Source organism: Natator depressus, chromosome 6 (assembly GCF_965152275.1).
Source record: "Natator depressus isolate rNatDep1 chromosome 6, rNatDep2.hap1, whole genome shotgun sequence".
NCBI lineage: Eukaryota > Metazoa > Chordata > Testudines > Cheloniidae > Natator > Natator depressus.
The window spans coordinates 98,826,999-98,844,660 of record NC_134239.1 but is presented as its reverse complement, the minus strand read 5'-3'; the positions used below and the strand labels follow the sequence as shown (position 1 = coordinate 98,844,660).

General features: G+C 40.1%; 1 protein-coding gene across 5 annotated transcripts in view; it reads right to left on the bottom strand.

Moving 5' to 3' along the window:
• Window positions 1-17,662, bottom strand: part of TTC8 (tetratricopeptide repeat domain 8) — a 66,357-nt gene that overhangs the window by 41,150 nt on the left and 7,545 nt on the right. For 3 of the 5 annotated variants that reach the window (XM_074956095.1, XM_074956091.1, XM_074956092.1), the window contains 5 exons: window positions 10,524-10,553; window positions 6,603-6,723; window positions 5,081-5,144; window positions 3,348-3,507; window positions 2,621-2,710 (listed from right to left, as the gene is read on the bottom strand). In XM_074956095.1, coding sequence (XP_074812196.1) covers window positions 2,621-2,710; window positions 3,348-3,507; window positions 5,081-5,144; window positions 6,603-6,723; window positions 10,524-10,553 — 465 coding nt within the window. The remainder of the gene's footprint in view (window positions 1-2,620; window positions 2,711-3,347; window positions 3,508-5,080; window positions 5,145-6,602; window positions 6,724-10,523; window positions 10,554-17,662) is intronic. The other 2 variants (XM_074956093.1, XM_074956094.1) reach the window with 1 other exon arrangement.

Here is a 17,662-nt window from a genome sequence, read left to right as displayed (position 1 = left end):
GATCCCCCCACACTAAGTCCCTCCACACTTGGATCGTGCCTTGCTGAGCCTGCCTGCCCACACCTGGTATGGAGGGGAAGGGCCCTGGGGTGTTTCTGGGGCAGGCCCAGTCCTTGCGCTGTGTCAGGGTTGGGTACAGCCTCACTGCTGAGTCTGATCTCCCACCTCTCTGCAGCCAGTGGCCCGTGATCCCCACTGCAATTCTGGAGCTTCCACACTTATCTGACAAATAAAATTTGCAGAATTTTAAAATATTGTGCGCAGAATTTTTAATTTTTTTGTTGCAGAATGCCCTCAGGAGTAAAAATTTCTATGGCATTTTCTATGGCATATTATTACTGCAACTGAAGGTGTCAATCTGGAATGTGAGTATGCAAGCAACCTAACTATCCATCTGCATGCAGAGTTTCCAAATCTGCACATTTAGTTGCAGTACACATATTTGCATACAGAACACCATCTGATTGATTAAAAAATCTGTCACATTTTAATGAAGTTTTTGTTTAAGTGCCTTAAGCTTAGAAGAAAAGAGGATTCAGAGTTCAGGAGAAATCCTCACCTATCTAGGCTTCAGGAATCGCCCACATATTCCTCTTTAAGACCTTTATAAAGATAGGGTTTGTTTTTGTATAACAATGTACCAATATGTGTGTATTAACTACAGTCCTAGATAGGCTGACTGCCATTAACAGATTTAAAGGCAGATGTGCAATGCTCACGATTGCATGTCTCAAAAAAGGGACTTCCACCTCTAAGTTACTAGTCAAATACAGCTCAGTCAGAAGAGAATCAGCCCATCTGATAGCCTTTCAGTGGCCTATGCAAAGTGAACTGTGGCTATCAGTCCACTTCCTTGTGGGCAGGTATCCACATAGACATCAACTCAACTAGCACTCTCGTAAAGAGACACAATTGAGAGGTCACCCAATGATAAAACATGAAACAAAATCATCTTTGCATCTTTCAGGTAAGGACTGAGTTACATTTGTGAGGGAAGGCAAACTGATATACTTGTTGTGTTGGTAGAGGACTTCAGTTTCTCTTGCTGTCAATCATGAGAACTAAACAGACTAAAAAAATTATGAGCACTAATGCTCGTGGAAAAACAGATCTAATACGAAAAAGGGAAGTAAGTCATGCTTTGAAAGCGAAGGAAAAAATCCAAACATTTTAAATCTTTTTTAGATTAACAGTGTAGACTTTTATTCATACTCCAAATTCATCCACAAAATTCTCTTAGAGGCCGAACAAGGTATTTTATTGCCTTTTGTCCGTCTTGTATGCATGGTTCAAGATCCATTAGCTGATGTAATATTTCTTGAAAGTAACTGAATGTTCTATCACCATAACATAATAATGGCTTATGTATGTTCAATGCCTCGTTTTAAACTTTGATTCAGTATTACCTCTTCACAAACGTTTTCCAGTCTGGGTCACACTGCTAATATTTGTGGACCTAGCATAAATGCACCTTAAAATAATGTCAATTCTGTAAACTGAAAAAACATTACGTTTTCTCACTTTAAGATTACAAGTTTAAGGAATTTAATGTCATCTTTATAATAGCATAGAATGGATATGTGGACTGTAATTATTCCCATTTATTTATTTTCAAAGGAGGTCTATTAGAACAAACAGCATTATAAAAATATACTGAGGGTACATGCACACCTGTGGTCTCAGATTCTGGAGTGTCTATTTTGAGTCTGGCAACCTATGTAGAAGATACATTGGCCTTACTATGTTAGGCTGCCACCCACATACAACCTTCTGCAGTTAGAAGTTATGCAGCTTGGATCAGGAGGGAGGGAATGAGCTTTTGTAAATGAATTGCTGATATCCTGTACTGGACCCGTCCATCTCCCCTTACTGGGGTTGAACAGCCTGTTGGAGTTTCTTAATCTTAGATCTTGAAAGGGAAGGAGAGAGAACCAAGAAGAATATATTGGTGAGAGGTCTTCCAGCTCCATCCATTGGGGCATAATAGGGGAAAGACCTAACGTTTTCTTGAAGTCCTTAGGACCCTCCCTCTTATGACTGCAATTTCTTCAGACATGGTTGGCTGGAGAAACAGGTGAGGCTTTAGTTTGAACAGCCTTTGCTACTTTTCCTGATGGACACAAAGATGTCAGAGTACATTTGTGTCCAAGTACAATGTCTGTGCTCACACAGATGGTGTCTTGTTTGTTTATAAAAAAAAAAAAAAAAAAAGCCTTCCCCATCTAAAGGAGGTGGGGGGGAAAAATAGCTGACCCCATATTAGGACAATTGAGGTTCTAAATACTGCTGCTGGACACTTCATTTCTGGATTTATAAGACAAGTCTATTTCCCGAATCCCAATTTACCACAATATTGGGGATTTGAGGATTGTTAGCATTGAGAAATACCTAATGCAATGTGTTAGTACTGCTAACAAGAGTACTTCCTTCTCTGAGTAGCGAACAGACTCCTCAGCTGCTGGACCTTGAAAGATTGTGGCACTCCCATAGTCCAGCAGCTGTGGAGGAAATATTAGGCTGGAAAGGGTCCTAAAAATCTAGAAGACGAGAGAGACTAACGGTAAATTAACATTGAAGTGATATTAAATATAGCAGAACATTGACCAAAATAGTCACATACCTTTGCTAACTTTGGTTTTTGAGCATATTTTGCTAAATTCAATCTAGACAAGTTTATGAAAGGACCCTCTGGATTTGTGAGCATAGAGGCCTGAAAAAAAAAGTGTTAAACAGAATGAACCCATTACACTATACAAATACATTTCAAATATCAGCTGAAAAAACCTTTAATGGAAAAAAACGTAAATTATAACTGTAGAGTATTTTAAAAAAAGGCTGCTTTTGCAAAGACTTGGGAAGAACTGGTTATATGCATATATAGCAGGAGTTCAACAACAATTTTTGCCTACCAAAAAAACCCAGGTTTACATTATGTCTTCAAGCCAGACACACTATTGGTGATTTCACTAACACAGCATAAATTAGCCAGATTTAATCTTAGTAACTCACTGGTGATTTTAAAGAAACTATTGCTCTCTAACAGTGGGGAAAAAAAAAGTGGAAAACTTGGAGAGGGCTCCATCCTGCTTCTGTTGAAGCAGTTTTCTTCATGGAGTTCAGTGAGTGAAGAATCAGGAAATTTTGTGAAATTTTATGCATATTTAAACACAAGTAAGGTTTGATAGCATTTTATTCAATTTTTTTAAATATAGAGCTTGGCTATCTACTTCATATTACTTGAGCTAACTTTCCCAAGTTTGATTTTTTTCAGACATAATTTTTAAGCTCAACTACACCATCGCAGAAGGGAAAGCCATCCTTCACAGTAGTAAAGCCAAGTCACTCACCGTTCCTAGTCTGACACATCTTCCAGAAGCACTAGTAATTGGGCGAGCAGTATGAGCGGTTCTAGGAGTTCTTATAGCCTGTTCCATAGTGCCTGGTCGTCCACTTTGTGTGCTGGGTCGCACAAACCCTGTAACAGGTCTTCCTGACTGAGTCACTGGCCTAAATCGAATCAACAAATATTAAAATGAAGAGCAGATGAGGGAAATGTGTTCATAGAATCATGGAGATGTAGAGCTGGAAGGGACCTTGAGCTCTTCTACTCTAGCTTCCTGGCCTGAGGAAGGACCAAGTAAACTTTGTCCATCCCTGACAGGTGTTAGTCTAACCTATTCTTAAAAACTTCCAAGGATAGGGATTCCACAACCTCCCTTAGAAGTCTATTCCAGAGCTTAATTACTCTTAGTTAGAAAATTTTTCCTAATATCTAACCTAAATCTTCCCTGCTGCAAATTATGCAAATTCTTGTCCTACCTGCTGTGGACATTGAAAACAATTGATTACTATCAACTTTACAACAGCCCTTTTCATATTTGAAGACTGTTATCAGATCCTCCCTCAGTCTTCTTTTCTCAAGACTAAACGTGCCGAGTTTTTATTTGTCTTCATACATCAGGTTTTCTAAACCTTTTACCATTTTTGTTGCTGTCCTCTGGACTTTCTCTAATTTGTTTCCAGTTTTCTTAAAGCGTGGTGCCCAGAACTGAATATGCTACTCCAGCTGAGGCCTCACCAGTGCTGAGCAGAGTGGGATAATTACCTCCTATGTCTTACACAGGAGGTAATGAATACATCCTAGATGATAACCTTTTTCACAACTGCATCACACTGTTGGCTCAAAATCAATTTGTGATCCATTATAACCCACAGATCCTTTACAGCAGTACTATTGTAGTTTTGTATTTGATTTTGTTTGTTTGTAAGTGTAGTACTTGCACTTGTCTTTATTGAATTTCATCTTGTTGATCTAAGATCAATTCTCTAATTTCTCAAGGTTGTTTTGAATGCTAATCCTCCAAAAGTGCTTGCAATCCCTCCCATCTTGATTTAAACTGCAAAATTTATAAGGATACTCTTTAGCCAAGTCATTAATTAAAACATTTAATAGTACCAAATACAGGACAGACCTCTGAGGGCCTTCACTACATACATATATCTTTCCAGCTTGACAGCAAGCCATTGGTAATTATTCTTTGAATACAGTCTTTCAACCAGTTAGTTATATACCCACCTTCTAGTAACTTCATCTAGATCATATTTCTCTAGTTTGCTTATGAGAATGTCACATGGGACTGTGTCAAAAGCCCTACTAAAACCAACACAGATCATGTTTACTGCTTCCCCCATCCACTCTATATCAGACAAAGAAAAAAATTTAATTGGTTTGGCATGATTTGTTTTTGACAAATATTACTTACCATCTTATTATCCTATAGGTGCTTAACAAATAAATTGTTTAATACACTTGTTCCAGTATCTTTCCAGGTATCAAAGTTAGCCTGACTGGTCTATAATTCCCCGGCTCCTTTCCCCACCCCTTTTCTAAAGACAGGTACTATATTTGCTCTTCTCAAGTCATCCTGGAATAGAAGTGGTATTTCCACCAATTTATCAATACAGAAATGCTACACATTTAAACCTAACATTTGTTAAACTTAATATGTTACATTAATGTGCAGATCCTAAATTTAATATATTTACAAGTTAAAGCTGCCAAACATAAGGAAATAGATACCTAACAGCTGGACTGGGACCTCCACCCTGACTGGTTCCAGGGAGTTTCAAAGAAGTTCCTGGGCCTACAAAATAAGAGTATTATCACTTAACGTTTGTAAATAGCCACCCTAAGGCTGCATGGTCCTTAAAGAGAATGAAGACCTAGTCCTCAAGACAGGGACCTTGTAGTCCAGATTGGACCTTGTAGTCCAGATTAGACCTTGTGATATTTTCTTGGGGCATCCAGAACTGTAAATCACCCTGTTCTTCTGCTTCTGCAAAGGAGCTCCCTGCCACCCACGTCCATTAGCCAAATTCCTTAGCACGCTGCAAGTTCTAATTTTCTTTCAGATTAACTCTTGATGTACTTCAATTCCCAAATTCTCCAGAAGTATCCCCCTTAGTCATTAGTCACTTTTATTCTGAGTACTATAGAAGTCAATACATAAATAAAATAGTGTGATCATTTTTTCAGAGGCTGGGTCTCTGCCTTTCAGCTTTTAGAGGGTTCTCCCCTCTCTTATTCAACCAACTGTTGCTCTCCTTTCAAAAGCTCTCGAACTTGCCTACTGTAGATAACTACTTTTATTTGTATACACCTTGCTTAACATTCATTTGCATGATATAAACTTAAACTATTAGCTACTAGCAATTTTTCCCTAAGATGCCAGTCAGAGGTCACCTCCTTTTCAGTCCTTGTTTTAATTACAGGCTGACTATCATTTTTCATAATGACTCCTTGTTGAGAAAGGCAGATGGTGAGGAATCCTGAGAGAGACTGTGTGGAAGAAGCCAGGAAAGGGCCAGAGAGGAGACCTAGAGATGGGCCAAAGAAGGACCCTGGGGAGGGGCTAGGAAAGGCCATACCACCAACAAGCTTTCTAGGAAATGGTCCTGGGAAACAGCACAGCAGAGCAGTCTTAGATTAGGGCATACTGCTACTCACAATTTAGGATTCCAGGGGTAGGACACATATTAGAGGAAGGATCCGTGTCCTTTCCACCTCCACCAGTGCTAACTCCTAGAGAAGTGGTACAGAAACCCATGCACTGAGGGGAAAAGGATTACTGAACCCGAGTGGAAGACTGATGGAGGAATCTAGCCTTGAAAGTAGACTTTGGCTTTGGTTGAAAGGCCAAAGCAGCAGCATAAAATACACGCCAAATGAACTGCCCAGCCAGAGAGGAACTCAAGGTACCAAGTAAAGGTAAACTGTGACAGTAGATGCATCCTGATGCCAGGCTAGGTATGCTGCTATTATATTCCTTAAGAGATGTGGGCTTTACATAACTGAACAGATTTAAAAATCTATTAAACTGCTAAATTTAGTAAACAAAACTATTTTTCTTTCAGCTGAATCTCAATGTACCTTTTCCAATGCCATGTTATATTATTGAACATTTATATTGTGTAATGCATAAAAATCAACAGTAGGTTGGTCCCTATAACATTATGTACTGTACAATTTATATACTAGATGACAGTCCTGCCACAAAGAATTTACATCATTTTAATACATTTAGGTGAAAGTCTGTACTTACGTGCAACTTGAGCAATGGCATTTTCATCAAGAATTATCTCTGCTATTCCCTCCTGATCTATATCAATTTCATCCACATAAACCATTTCCGTTAGAGCTCGTGTTTTCAAACTCCAAGCAGCCTACATAAGGATAAAGCAAATAAACTAAAACACATTTAATTTTAGTAGGTTTTTAACCTTTTTTAATCCCGTCATATTTTATACTTTGTTTGGGGTGAGAAAGGTAGTGATTTGACTGACTGGTTCAGGTGGCAGAATTTTGATGCACTATAATAAATACAAAACATTAGGACTGGTCTTTGGAACAAGCAATTGCTTGAGGTTCCACGGCTGGAAACATTTCCAGCCTCAGTTCCAAGTCACCAACAGTCAATCTCCCCTTAGCCACACCATTACAAGAGGGGAAGGCAAATCATGGCCCTATGTACCTTACCCTAGGCAGCTCAGTGCACAGGGGAAAAGAAAATCTTAATCAGTAGAGAACAAAGTTATCAAGTAGGACTCTTAAATGATAACACTTACAACACTATTCAGTTTCAATACAGGCAGCCTTTAAAAAGGAGAATCCAAATCTCCTTGCTTCAGAATAATCACCACTAGTAAACATGTATATCTACCGATATGCTAAGTCTAACCAATTGCACAATACCATTGCAGCATTGGATGGTGAATTGGACAGGCAAATAGCTCAAGTGAACAAGTCTCATGCTGGGATGTTTATGGTAGTCTGTTCTATGTCTGAAAGAAAGTCAGTGATTGATCTTGCAATCCTTTTTATCATCCTAGGCCTGTAAGTACATGTATATTAAGTTATCAAGAAGGGAACTGGATCTGCAATGTTAGTTCTCCAGAGTTTCTATTTAACCACTGAAGCTTTTCCCCTCTGGTTTGAGAGGTGAAACAGCCTACACTGAGCAGTTCATACAGCAAAATCCCTGAGTAATTTACTATTCCATGTAATCCTCCAAGTCAGTGGTGGGCATGGCCGCCTGCAGCTTGTTGTTTCCAGCCAATGGGAGCTGTGGGAAGTGGCAGCCAGCAGGTCCCCTGGGCTGCTTCCCGCAGCTCCCTTTGGCCAGGAATGGCAAACAGCAGCCACTGGGAGCTGCAGGCAGCTGTGCCTGCGGATGGTCAGTGTAAACACTGTCTCGCAGTCCGCCAGCGGATTACCCTGACTGGCTGCATGAGGCCCGTGGGTCGCAGGTTGCCCACCACTGACTTGGAGGATTACACGGAATAGTAAATTACTCAAGGATTTTGCTGTATGAACTGCTCAGTGTAGGCTGTTTCACCTCTCAAACCAGAGGGGAAAAGCTTCAGTGGTTAAATAGAAACTCTGGAGAACTAACATCGCAGATCCAGTTCCCTTCTTGAAAACTTAATATACATGTACTTACAGGCCTAGGATGATAAAAAGGATTGCAAGATCAATCACTGACTTTCTTTCAGACATAGAACAGACTACCATAAACATCCCAGCATGAGACTTATTAAAATCATCAGGTTTATTTCTTCCCTGACTCTGGCCTAAACAGACCATTAGCAAGGCATGCTTTAATATTTGCAAATGAGAAATAGCAAGGTTAATTCTTCTCTAAATGAAACCAAAGGGGTCAAACACACAAGGACAAATCTTTTTTTGAATCCAGAAACACTGGAGGGCCAGCTACAGAAGGAACCTCAAACTTTTCATAATGTGTACCACATTTTAATAGAGACTGACTCAGAGACTTTTCCTCATTTAGGAGCTGGGAGAAGAGACTGCATCTAAACAGCCAGCTCAGCCACATTTTGGAAATCTGTTAATAGTAATAGGAAAAAAAAGAACAGACCAGGGCAATTTGAATTTAGCCAATTCCAATGTAATCCAGGTCTACTTTTTCTTGTAGTTTCTTAACCTGTAATTTTGGTGATAACCTTTAATTTCATTAAATATTTGCAGTTAAAAGTTCATCTCACCTTTACATATTTTCATGAAGCTCCAAACAAGTATTTTATTTCCATGCTATATTCCTCTTTTTGATGCCTTACCTCCAATTTCAGCAAATTGCTGGTATAGACATCAGCGTAGCTGAACCAATGCCAACTCCTAGCATACATAAGAAAAGCTGCTTTGTAGTGCTTTTCCATGAAATTTGCAGCTTCCCTATTTATACTGGTACAGCTATACCAATTGCTGAAAGAGGCCAATTTTAGTATCGGTAAGGCCTAGATAAATCTTCACTCTTCTTCACCAACAAGAAGCATTAGGCAACTTCTTTAAAAAAGCAACATGCATCCTTTTGTCATTATCAGTCAGCTGTTGGAAAGTTAGGGCCCTTAGGCTGTGCTTCTATGTTAAACTACTAATTGGGCATTGTATAGCCAACAATGATCTTAAAAATCACATACTATCACCTAATTACACATCAGACTTCAGATCAGAGTATTGCTTATGGCAATGCTTCAGTTATCAGAGTTTTGATCAAAGTAGCAATAGATGGAACATTACCAAATATGGAACTTAAAGGTTGCATGCATATAGGGATTTTTTTTATCTTGCAAGACAAGAGGATGATCCACAATCCTTGTTTGTTAATTATACAAGACCCATAAGAGAAGTAGGTACTGAATAAATCCAATGCTGGTGTGTGTATGTAACAAAGTTGGTGGAATTCCCCCTCCCTTCTCCAAAAAATGTAGATAGACTGCAACATAATCACTTCAACCCTCTGGGTTAACTAAAGGAAGCATAAAAATTTTCAGATGAAATAATCAATGTACAAAAAGATGCTAAAGGTGCATGGCAAGATAGCAAGATAGGTTTTTGAAAAATAAAATGGGATTTGTGAAAACATCTCCTTTCATATAATCTACTATTTACGCAGTGTAAAGTGATACAGGGCTTTGTTAGAACAATTATACTTGGCTACTGACTCTTCTGAAGAGAAAATGAAAAGTATACTTTTCTCCATCAAAACAGATAACTGTAACCAATTTTCTTGTCCATAATGAAACAATTTGGTTTTATTCACCTATGGTCTCATCTTCTGAGATGCTGAGCACTTCATGACGGCCTCTGAGTAGTCTCATTCTGAATTACTTCAACTGGAGTTGCTCAGCACCTCTGTCTATACAAAGTGCAAGAATAAGGTAGATGCTACAATGAGGAGCACTATAGAAGATCTTAAGAAAGCAAGGTATATTTGCCCACCACACCAGCTACACAGAGAAGCACCATTTATCTCCAAATCTGATGAGCTCAAAGCCCTAATGTTTTTCTACCAAAAACTTGTAGCAGTTCCTGCTATATGTTTTATTCTAATATGGAATGTGTTTTCTGCTTTTCAGTTTACACAATAAGGCCAAAATCTACAAGTTTTTAAATATATTCCATTTTATTAGTAACAACTACAGGTTTTAAAAAACAGCCTATTTTAATCCTTTACTGCAATACTACGCACAGCAATTTTCTGTTACTTCTTTCAGAATTATCCTAATACGAAATTGTAAGGATACATTAATGTAGTGGTGCACAAACTTTCCAGTTGTGCCCCCCCCACCATTAACGGAATCTGTCCATGCCTCCCCCCTCATTATTGTACGGCCAAGGCTTCCTCAGTAGTGGAACTGGGGCTGAAGGTGGAGCTGGGGACGGAACTGGGGCTGGGGGAGGAGCTGAGGCTAGAGGTGAAGCTGGCATGGGGGTGAAGAGGAAATGAGAGCTGAGGTTGGGGAAAGAGCAAGACTAGGGGCTGAACAGGGTTGGGGCAGAGTGGGGCTACACACATAGCTGTAGATTCACATCCCTGGCTTGCCATGCACTAAGTCTCTATGTAGACAAGCCCTAAGGAATTAAATGAAACAAACATCACTATACAACATGCTATAAACTATTCTCAGTGTTTTTTCAAATACTGGTACTTATGAAATTTTTTTACCTGAGAAACTGTGAATTCACAATCAGGTTCCTAGAATGAATAAGAAAAGGAGGAGTGAACTAAGAAATGGAATCAAACAATGAAAAAACAAAACAAACCCATAAATGGAACAGCAATGTAACTAAATCAAACTACTTGATGTGACCTCTGTCGTCCATTATCCACCATTACCAGATTATTTTACTCCTCTACATTTTCAAGACCGAAGAGATGTTTTCCATAACAGAAGTAGATTTACAGCAAGTAATATCTCAGACATAGCTTGGTTTCTTGTTTCAGTTCGGTCACATTTGCCAAGTCATAGATTAAACATTAAGGGGTTTTAAAATGTAAGAATACCAGGTGAATATCCCATATACAAATATTTTTAAATGTACATCTGAAGGTACAGCTAAATACCATTGTTAAACTGTAACTGACACTCAGAAAATAAATCAGAATTTTAGGTCCAGGAATATGTAACAAAATCCTCACACGTGGCATGCATGAAGAAAAGGGATCCCAATTTTTTTTTTGTTAGCCACTGATGGCTTCATCACGAAGTTCTTAAAAGACAATAAATATCTGCATACAAACAAGTCTTTGTATACATTATGATGGAGACTGTATTTAATTCAAAAAATACCCAAAACATTATATTTTTCAAATTAACACTATAGTACTGTTGCCACCATTTAGAGAAGGCAAAACACCTAAGGAGGGGGGAAAAAATCCCAACAACTTCAAGGCAATATTATGGCAAGTGAATTTGGGGACCTAAAACTTAAAATATTTGAAACCTTCAGAGAACACGAAAGTCATTCTAGTACCAAAAAGAATCTGTATGGATCTGGAACACCAGTGTAGAATCTGAAACACAGGGTAAGATAATAGATTTTCCAGCCCCTATATTTTCCAGCACCTATAAGAGGGCTCACTTAAATTTTCCAATGTGTAAACACAAGATTGTCTAAGTTTAGTAATAGTGCAAAATATTTAGGCTTCAGTACACTAACCCAGCTCTTGCAAATTATTGTAGAGTGAGCTGGTAGCAACAAACCCCATACTTAGATTGCCTACCATTTTCTAATAGAAAAGAATGACCTTTTTTTTTTTTAACTGAAAAGCTCTAACACCTCCATTATTAAACAGTCAAATTTGGTAGGAGAAAAGAGCACAAGACAGAGAAATGCCTTTTCTCTGTCCCTTCATTCTGTTCAGTTTTGGCTGAAATCTGAACTATGAAAAAAACCACCATTCCCTTCTGTTACTTGCCTTGTCAACAAAATTGTGGTAGCATACTAAAATAACTGAACATTAACATTATAAACTAAGGCTGGGCTCACATTGCCAAGGCAGGAGCACCACACGTGACACCGATTAACAGCAGCAGCAGACAGTTTCTTGGGGAGTGAGGGGAGAGATGGGCTGAACTCCCCTTGACAATCCCCATCCTATGTACATTGACCCAGCACACAGCCCTACTTAGCCGTTCCCCCACTTCTTGGAAGTACAAGATAGGGAAGGTGGTACTCCTCCACTGGAGGGGGGGGAGAGAGAACCAATCTTGCTCCTCCTCACCACCTACACAACCCAGCATATGACTCCAGCAGCCCATTTCTCCCACTTCCACCAGAGCAAGTCTTTTTCTACTTGCTAATATAGTTAGCTGTAGCTCAAGCTGTGCTATAGTGATGAAGTTTCAGGGTTTAAATCCTGCTGCTGATGCACGATTTTTTGGAGAGGGCAGGGGAACCGTTACTACTGCATATAACAACGTTTGTTTGTATCTCTTTTCCTTTTAGGAAACAAAATTAAGAAATTACTGGCAAACTGTTCAAAGGATATTATTAGATTGCAAAATCAAACACAAGTTAGACAATGCCAGCAATTTCATGGTGCACGGGCTGTCAAGCTGTCTGGAGTGGTTCACAAATGTGGGTGCCAACCTCAGGGCAGACTGTTACAAACCAGGGCACAAACCCCAAACTGGTTGTGTGTTCTATAATTAGATTTCATCAACCAAATGTCAAATGTGAACTCCTCAACCACTATACCAGCTTTAACATGGAGTCACAGACAGTCCCCTGGGGCACTCGGGTCTATCTGTCTTTGTGACACATGGTCCCTTACACCCCCAAAAAAAAAAAAAAAAAAATCACAATAATATTCAGGTCACTCCCAGTCCCAAAGGACCAGTCCCTTACTCTAGGTCAATTGTATCTTAGATCTCTAACCAAAGGCAATGCTTGTAGCCAATCCTATATTAAACTAACTAAAGGTTTATTAACTAAGAAAAAGAACCTTTACAAAGTTAAAGCAGGTAAACATATACCCACAATTGAGTTACAGTCTTAGGTTTCAAAAAGTAATAGAAACGGCTGCAATGTGCAAGCTCTATATGTCCTTTAAGGCTAACTCAAGTTAAGAAGTTTGGGAATACCTTGCTTATGCTTAGAAATACTGCCCTCTCCAAATTCCAAGAAGCATAATGATAGAGATCCTTCGGTCAGGGATTTTTATTCCTTTCCCCCAGTTCAAAGTGTGATGGGTGGAAGGTTTGTGCACATCCCCTCTTCATGGGTGCGGAGGGAGTAATTAAAGTATTTTGTCCACTGAGGTGCCAAAATCGTTTGTCTGGTGTCTATAGGCCTTCTGTTGGGCAGCAGATGACACCTCTTGTGGTAAACTAGTATTTCACACTTGGTAATGTTTCTCTCCTGACTAGTTAGGTTTCCAGCTTCATAGCAAATACTTTGATAGTTACAAAGCAAACAAACACTTAAATTAATTAGAATCCCTGGTTATAAGGTTTCTATGATAAAATCCCCCCAACATTCTCTGATAAAAAAACAACATAAAAATCTGTGTTTTTCCATGATTAAAATGAAATGCTGAACTGAGGTTTCCCTAGCCACAATACAGTGGAACCCTGCTTATCTGATCTAATTGGGATCGGGGCCAGATCGGATAATCAAAAATTCAGATAACTTGGAGAGCTTCAACCCCTGGTGGCAGGGCTCAGGCGGTCAGCCCCAGTTCCATTAATACAGAGAGCCAGAAAATGGAGGCTCAGATAAATGGGCTTCTGTTTTTATTTTTGCACATAATGTAAAAACTAAAGATTCTCTGTACAAAAATGCAAATTCCACATTTTTTGTGAAAAACAGATTTCCAGGATTCCTGCTTATAACTTGGGTGTGATGGAAGTGTACCAGGACCTTTGATGTCTCCTGCAGGAGACCGTGCTGTCCTACCACACCCCAAGCCAGAAAGGGAGCAGTGAGGGTGGGTCCTCCAGGTCTCCCTAGAAAGTCTGCAGGGAAGCAGCCAATGGGAACACAGCTGGCTCAGATAACAGGAACTGTTGGGGCTGAGCAGATCAGTTGCTGGCTGGGCCCAGAGCAGTGAGGAAGGACTGGACAGCTGTGAAACTGCCCAAGCAAGGAGGCCTGGGGGAGACCCTGCGCAAACAAAGAACAGAAAACTTCAGCCTTGAGGTAAAGGTGAAGCGGAAGGGGCTACGTGCGAAGTGGCTCAGGGAATAGCAGCAGCAGCTATTACAGGAAGCAGCTGCTACTTATAGGGTCCCAGGGTTGGGACCTGGAGTAGTGGTTGGGCCAGGTTCTCCCCACCAGTCACTGGCCTGAGCCCTGAGAATAGGTTAAGCCTTGTTTAGAGACCCAAGTGAAGGGCATAACTTAGAGTCCCAAGGAGAAAGCTCCGGGGGCACTGCTCTATACCAGGGCAGACATGGACTTAAAGCTCAGAAGGCACTGAGGACTGAGCCCAGAGACAGGGCTAAAGACTTTAACAAGGACGGACGCTGTTGAACCTTTTACCCCAAAAGGGATTTGTTTGTGCTTAGAGACTGTATGTGACTCGGCTGGAGGGCTGAGCCACTAAAGACCCACCTGACGAGGTTAACAGCTGTCAGGGGGCGCAGAGAGAGTGTGCAGTTTCTCTCACACACACACACACAAAACAGGAGGTGCTCACAAGAGGTGAGTGCACACCGTCACAGTGGGATACAGATAATGTGAGATTAACAAATGCAACAACTCAAAAGCTTTAATAAAATCCAAACACTAAACAGATCTCTATAAAAGTAATACTCATTTTAACAATACTAACACACAGGTGAGCTGGACTGATTTCTAACCATGCATTTGTCAGTGTTCAAGTGAGACTGAAGGGCCTTGGCAGGAGCTGGCACCTGGAAATTACAAACAAACTGTTCAAAGACTATTATTTAGATTGAAAAATCAAGCTCTCAAAAGTTAGAAAATGCCAGCAATTCAGATTGCATGGGCAACTTTAATTCATCCCCCTTGTGCATATGCATTATGATGCAGTCCTTAATTATGATCATTGGGTGATGGAGGGATGGTGTCCAGGGTAGGACTCTCCATTGTGTACTGAATCAGACTGCTTGTAGGGTCTGTGTCACCTGCTCTAGAAGTTGTGCTTAGAAAGCAAGGCAGAGGGCTGCAGGAAGAGAAACTATTTTCTTGTGATTAGGACAAGTGAATTCCACACAGTCAGTCCTAGTCCTGGCTGTCCCACAGACTGACTGCCTGTGTAATGCTGAGCAAGTCACTTTAAACCAGACATTGGCATGTGGCCACTAATGGTACATTCCTCATTTGCTGGATGTCCAATTTCAGACAGGGCCCTGATAAGCAGAAATGTAGCACTCTGAACTGCAGATGAAGTCAGCAAAAGCTGTGGATGCCCAGCATCTCTCACTGCAATGCAGTGTGGTCTGGAGGAATCATACTGCAGTGCTGCCAACTCTTGCAATTTTATCACAAACCTCCCAATATGTGATTTTTTTTTTTAAAGCCCCAACTCCTAGAACCCTATGTTTACATTAGAATCTCAACTTACTTTTTAAAAAAGTTTTTAGCTGTCATGACAGTAGAGAGAGGTTGAAAAGATGTGACCCAAGTCACATTAAAGGCTCAAAACCCAAAACATAACTAAAAAGAACCCTGTCATAAGGTGGCTGTCCCCCTTAAATGAAAAAGGTCCAGCAAAATAGGTGCTCCCATTTTGGCCAGTTAAGAGGGTAGGGTTATAAAGGTTCAGGTAGCAGCATGGAGAAAGTCTCTGAAAAAAGCTACAGAAGGTTCCTGGGGGAAGGCTGAAGGTAAGATAGCAGCAAGCGAGGTCTGCTGGACGACCTCCGCGAGCCAGGGCTCAAGGCAGGAGAGTAGCAGAGGGAGTTGTCTGCTGATTCCCAAGCCAGAACTGAGCACTAAAGGCATTTGAGCAGTGGAAGATCCTATGTGCCTACAAATCTGTGAGGAGAGGTTAATGGAACAGGGAGAGTGATGGATGCTCCTCTGAGGATGAGCTCCCAGCACAGAGGCTGTAGGGGAGCAGGGATGCAGTCTGGCTGGGATGGCTGTCCTGGCATCCAAGGACCAAGAGGATCAAGGATGATGCCAGAGTGTGATATATGCTCCATCAATGGACTAGATGTCATCTAATTTTAAGGAATATGTGCACTGGGATGATAAATGGACTACATTTGGGGCCTTCTGTTATGGATTATTTGCATTAGGGTTTTTTATGATAAAGCTTCCCCAAGGAGGGGCTGTGTTGAATCACAAAATCCTGTTTGGAATCATTTGGGGCTAAAACAGTTCCTGTCTCTTGAATACTTACTTGACTTTGTTTAGGATGCAATGTTCTTTTAATAGGTACTAGTCTTCTAGATGCTACTATATATTTTTTATCCTAATAAAAACAAGGACATTGAGGTTGGTCCAAGTTGTCCTTTATTCATCCCATTGTGTGCATTATAGCTTTGCTGCTCAAGTTTGTTAAGTATGAGTGTGGTTGGATAAGTGCCTGTGTTGTGCTGGGAGATTTGCACAAGCTGTATATAAGGGGTGTGTGCTGCAGTGAGGCGCTGTGTTTGGGGTTATTTGTGTGTGGTTGTGCAGGTAGTTGTGATTTGCATTTGTGGGGCTGGTGCAGGGAGAATTGTGTTTTGTTTAGGGGTGTAGGTTACACGGGGGAGCCTGAGATGATCTGTATGGATGAAACCAACCTTTTGAAGAACTGTAGCTGTTGGACCAAGTAATCTACCATCTATGCAATCCATCATCTGTCCATCTCCCTCATATCATTGACTTTCGCCAATGAAATTGTAGCATGGAAATTAGCTGTAAAATAAGGGTCATGACTGGCTGAGTTACTGCTGATATCACAATGATTTAGGACTGTTGGCCAGATATAGGTCTTACTGTTTTATTATATATAGATATGGGCTACTAGAAAATGGTTTCAGAGCAGTTGGTGATCCTCCATACTGTGTTGCAATAGCAAACGAGCAATTTTAAGGATACTGTGGCAGCCCTAACTCAAATGCCTGGATATTCAAGTTGTGTATCTTACTCTAGGCATTATTTGTTAACATTAATTTAGGGTCATCCAAAATATTTCCTATATAAGAGCATTCATCATGATGAAGCTACGAGAGTTACATTCCCTCTCATTTTTAAGAGTAAGGTTGACCAACTATACATGGTTGGGTGTATACACTGCTTTGCCTGCACTAGAGTTATAGGATGTGTTGGCTAATACATTTAAGTTTGCTAACATTTAAGCAAGCAATGGAACTTATTAGTCATTTCCATTCATGGAAATGACTAATAATAAAAGGTAGTGTAACAGAATAAGAGTGGATCCTGCAGTTTTTACTCATGTACGTAATCCAACTGAAATCAATGGAACTAGTCACCTTGAGTAAAGACTTGTGTGAGAGGACTTGCAAGAATAAGCTAACAAGTGGCCTGGTCTTAACAACAAAGGGTCTAAGTTCGTCATCTTTTACACATCTAATCCCCTCTCGAAGTTGCTAATGTTGTAAAAGTATAAATGAAAGAAGAATTCAGCACAGATTTATAAACCCTTGAGGGCATTTTAAAATGAAAGTTACTGTGTGAAATCAATCCATTTTGAGATAAAACTACCAGAAAGAGCTGTTTTTATAAAATTAAACCTCTAATGTAACATCTTAAAGAAAGAGGAGAGCCTCAAACACTGTCTGGATAACTATTTGACGCTTATAACATGCCTGTATCTACAACTCAAATTTAAGGTAAATATGAATTGATATGTGCAACATACTGTGAAAAAAATCAGTG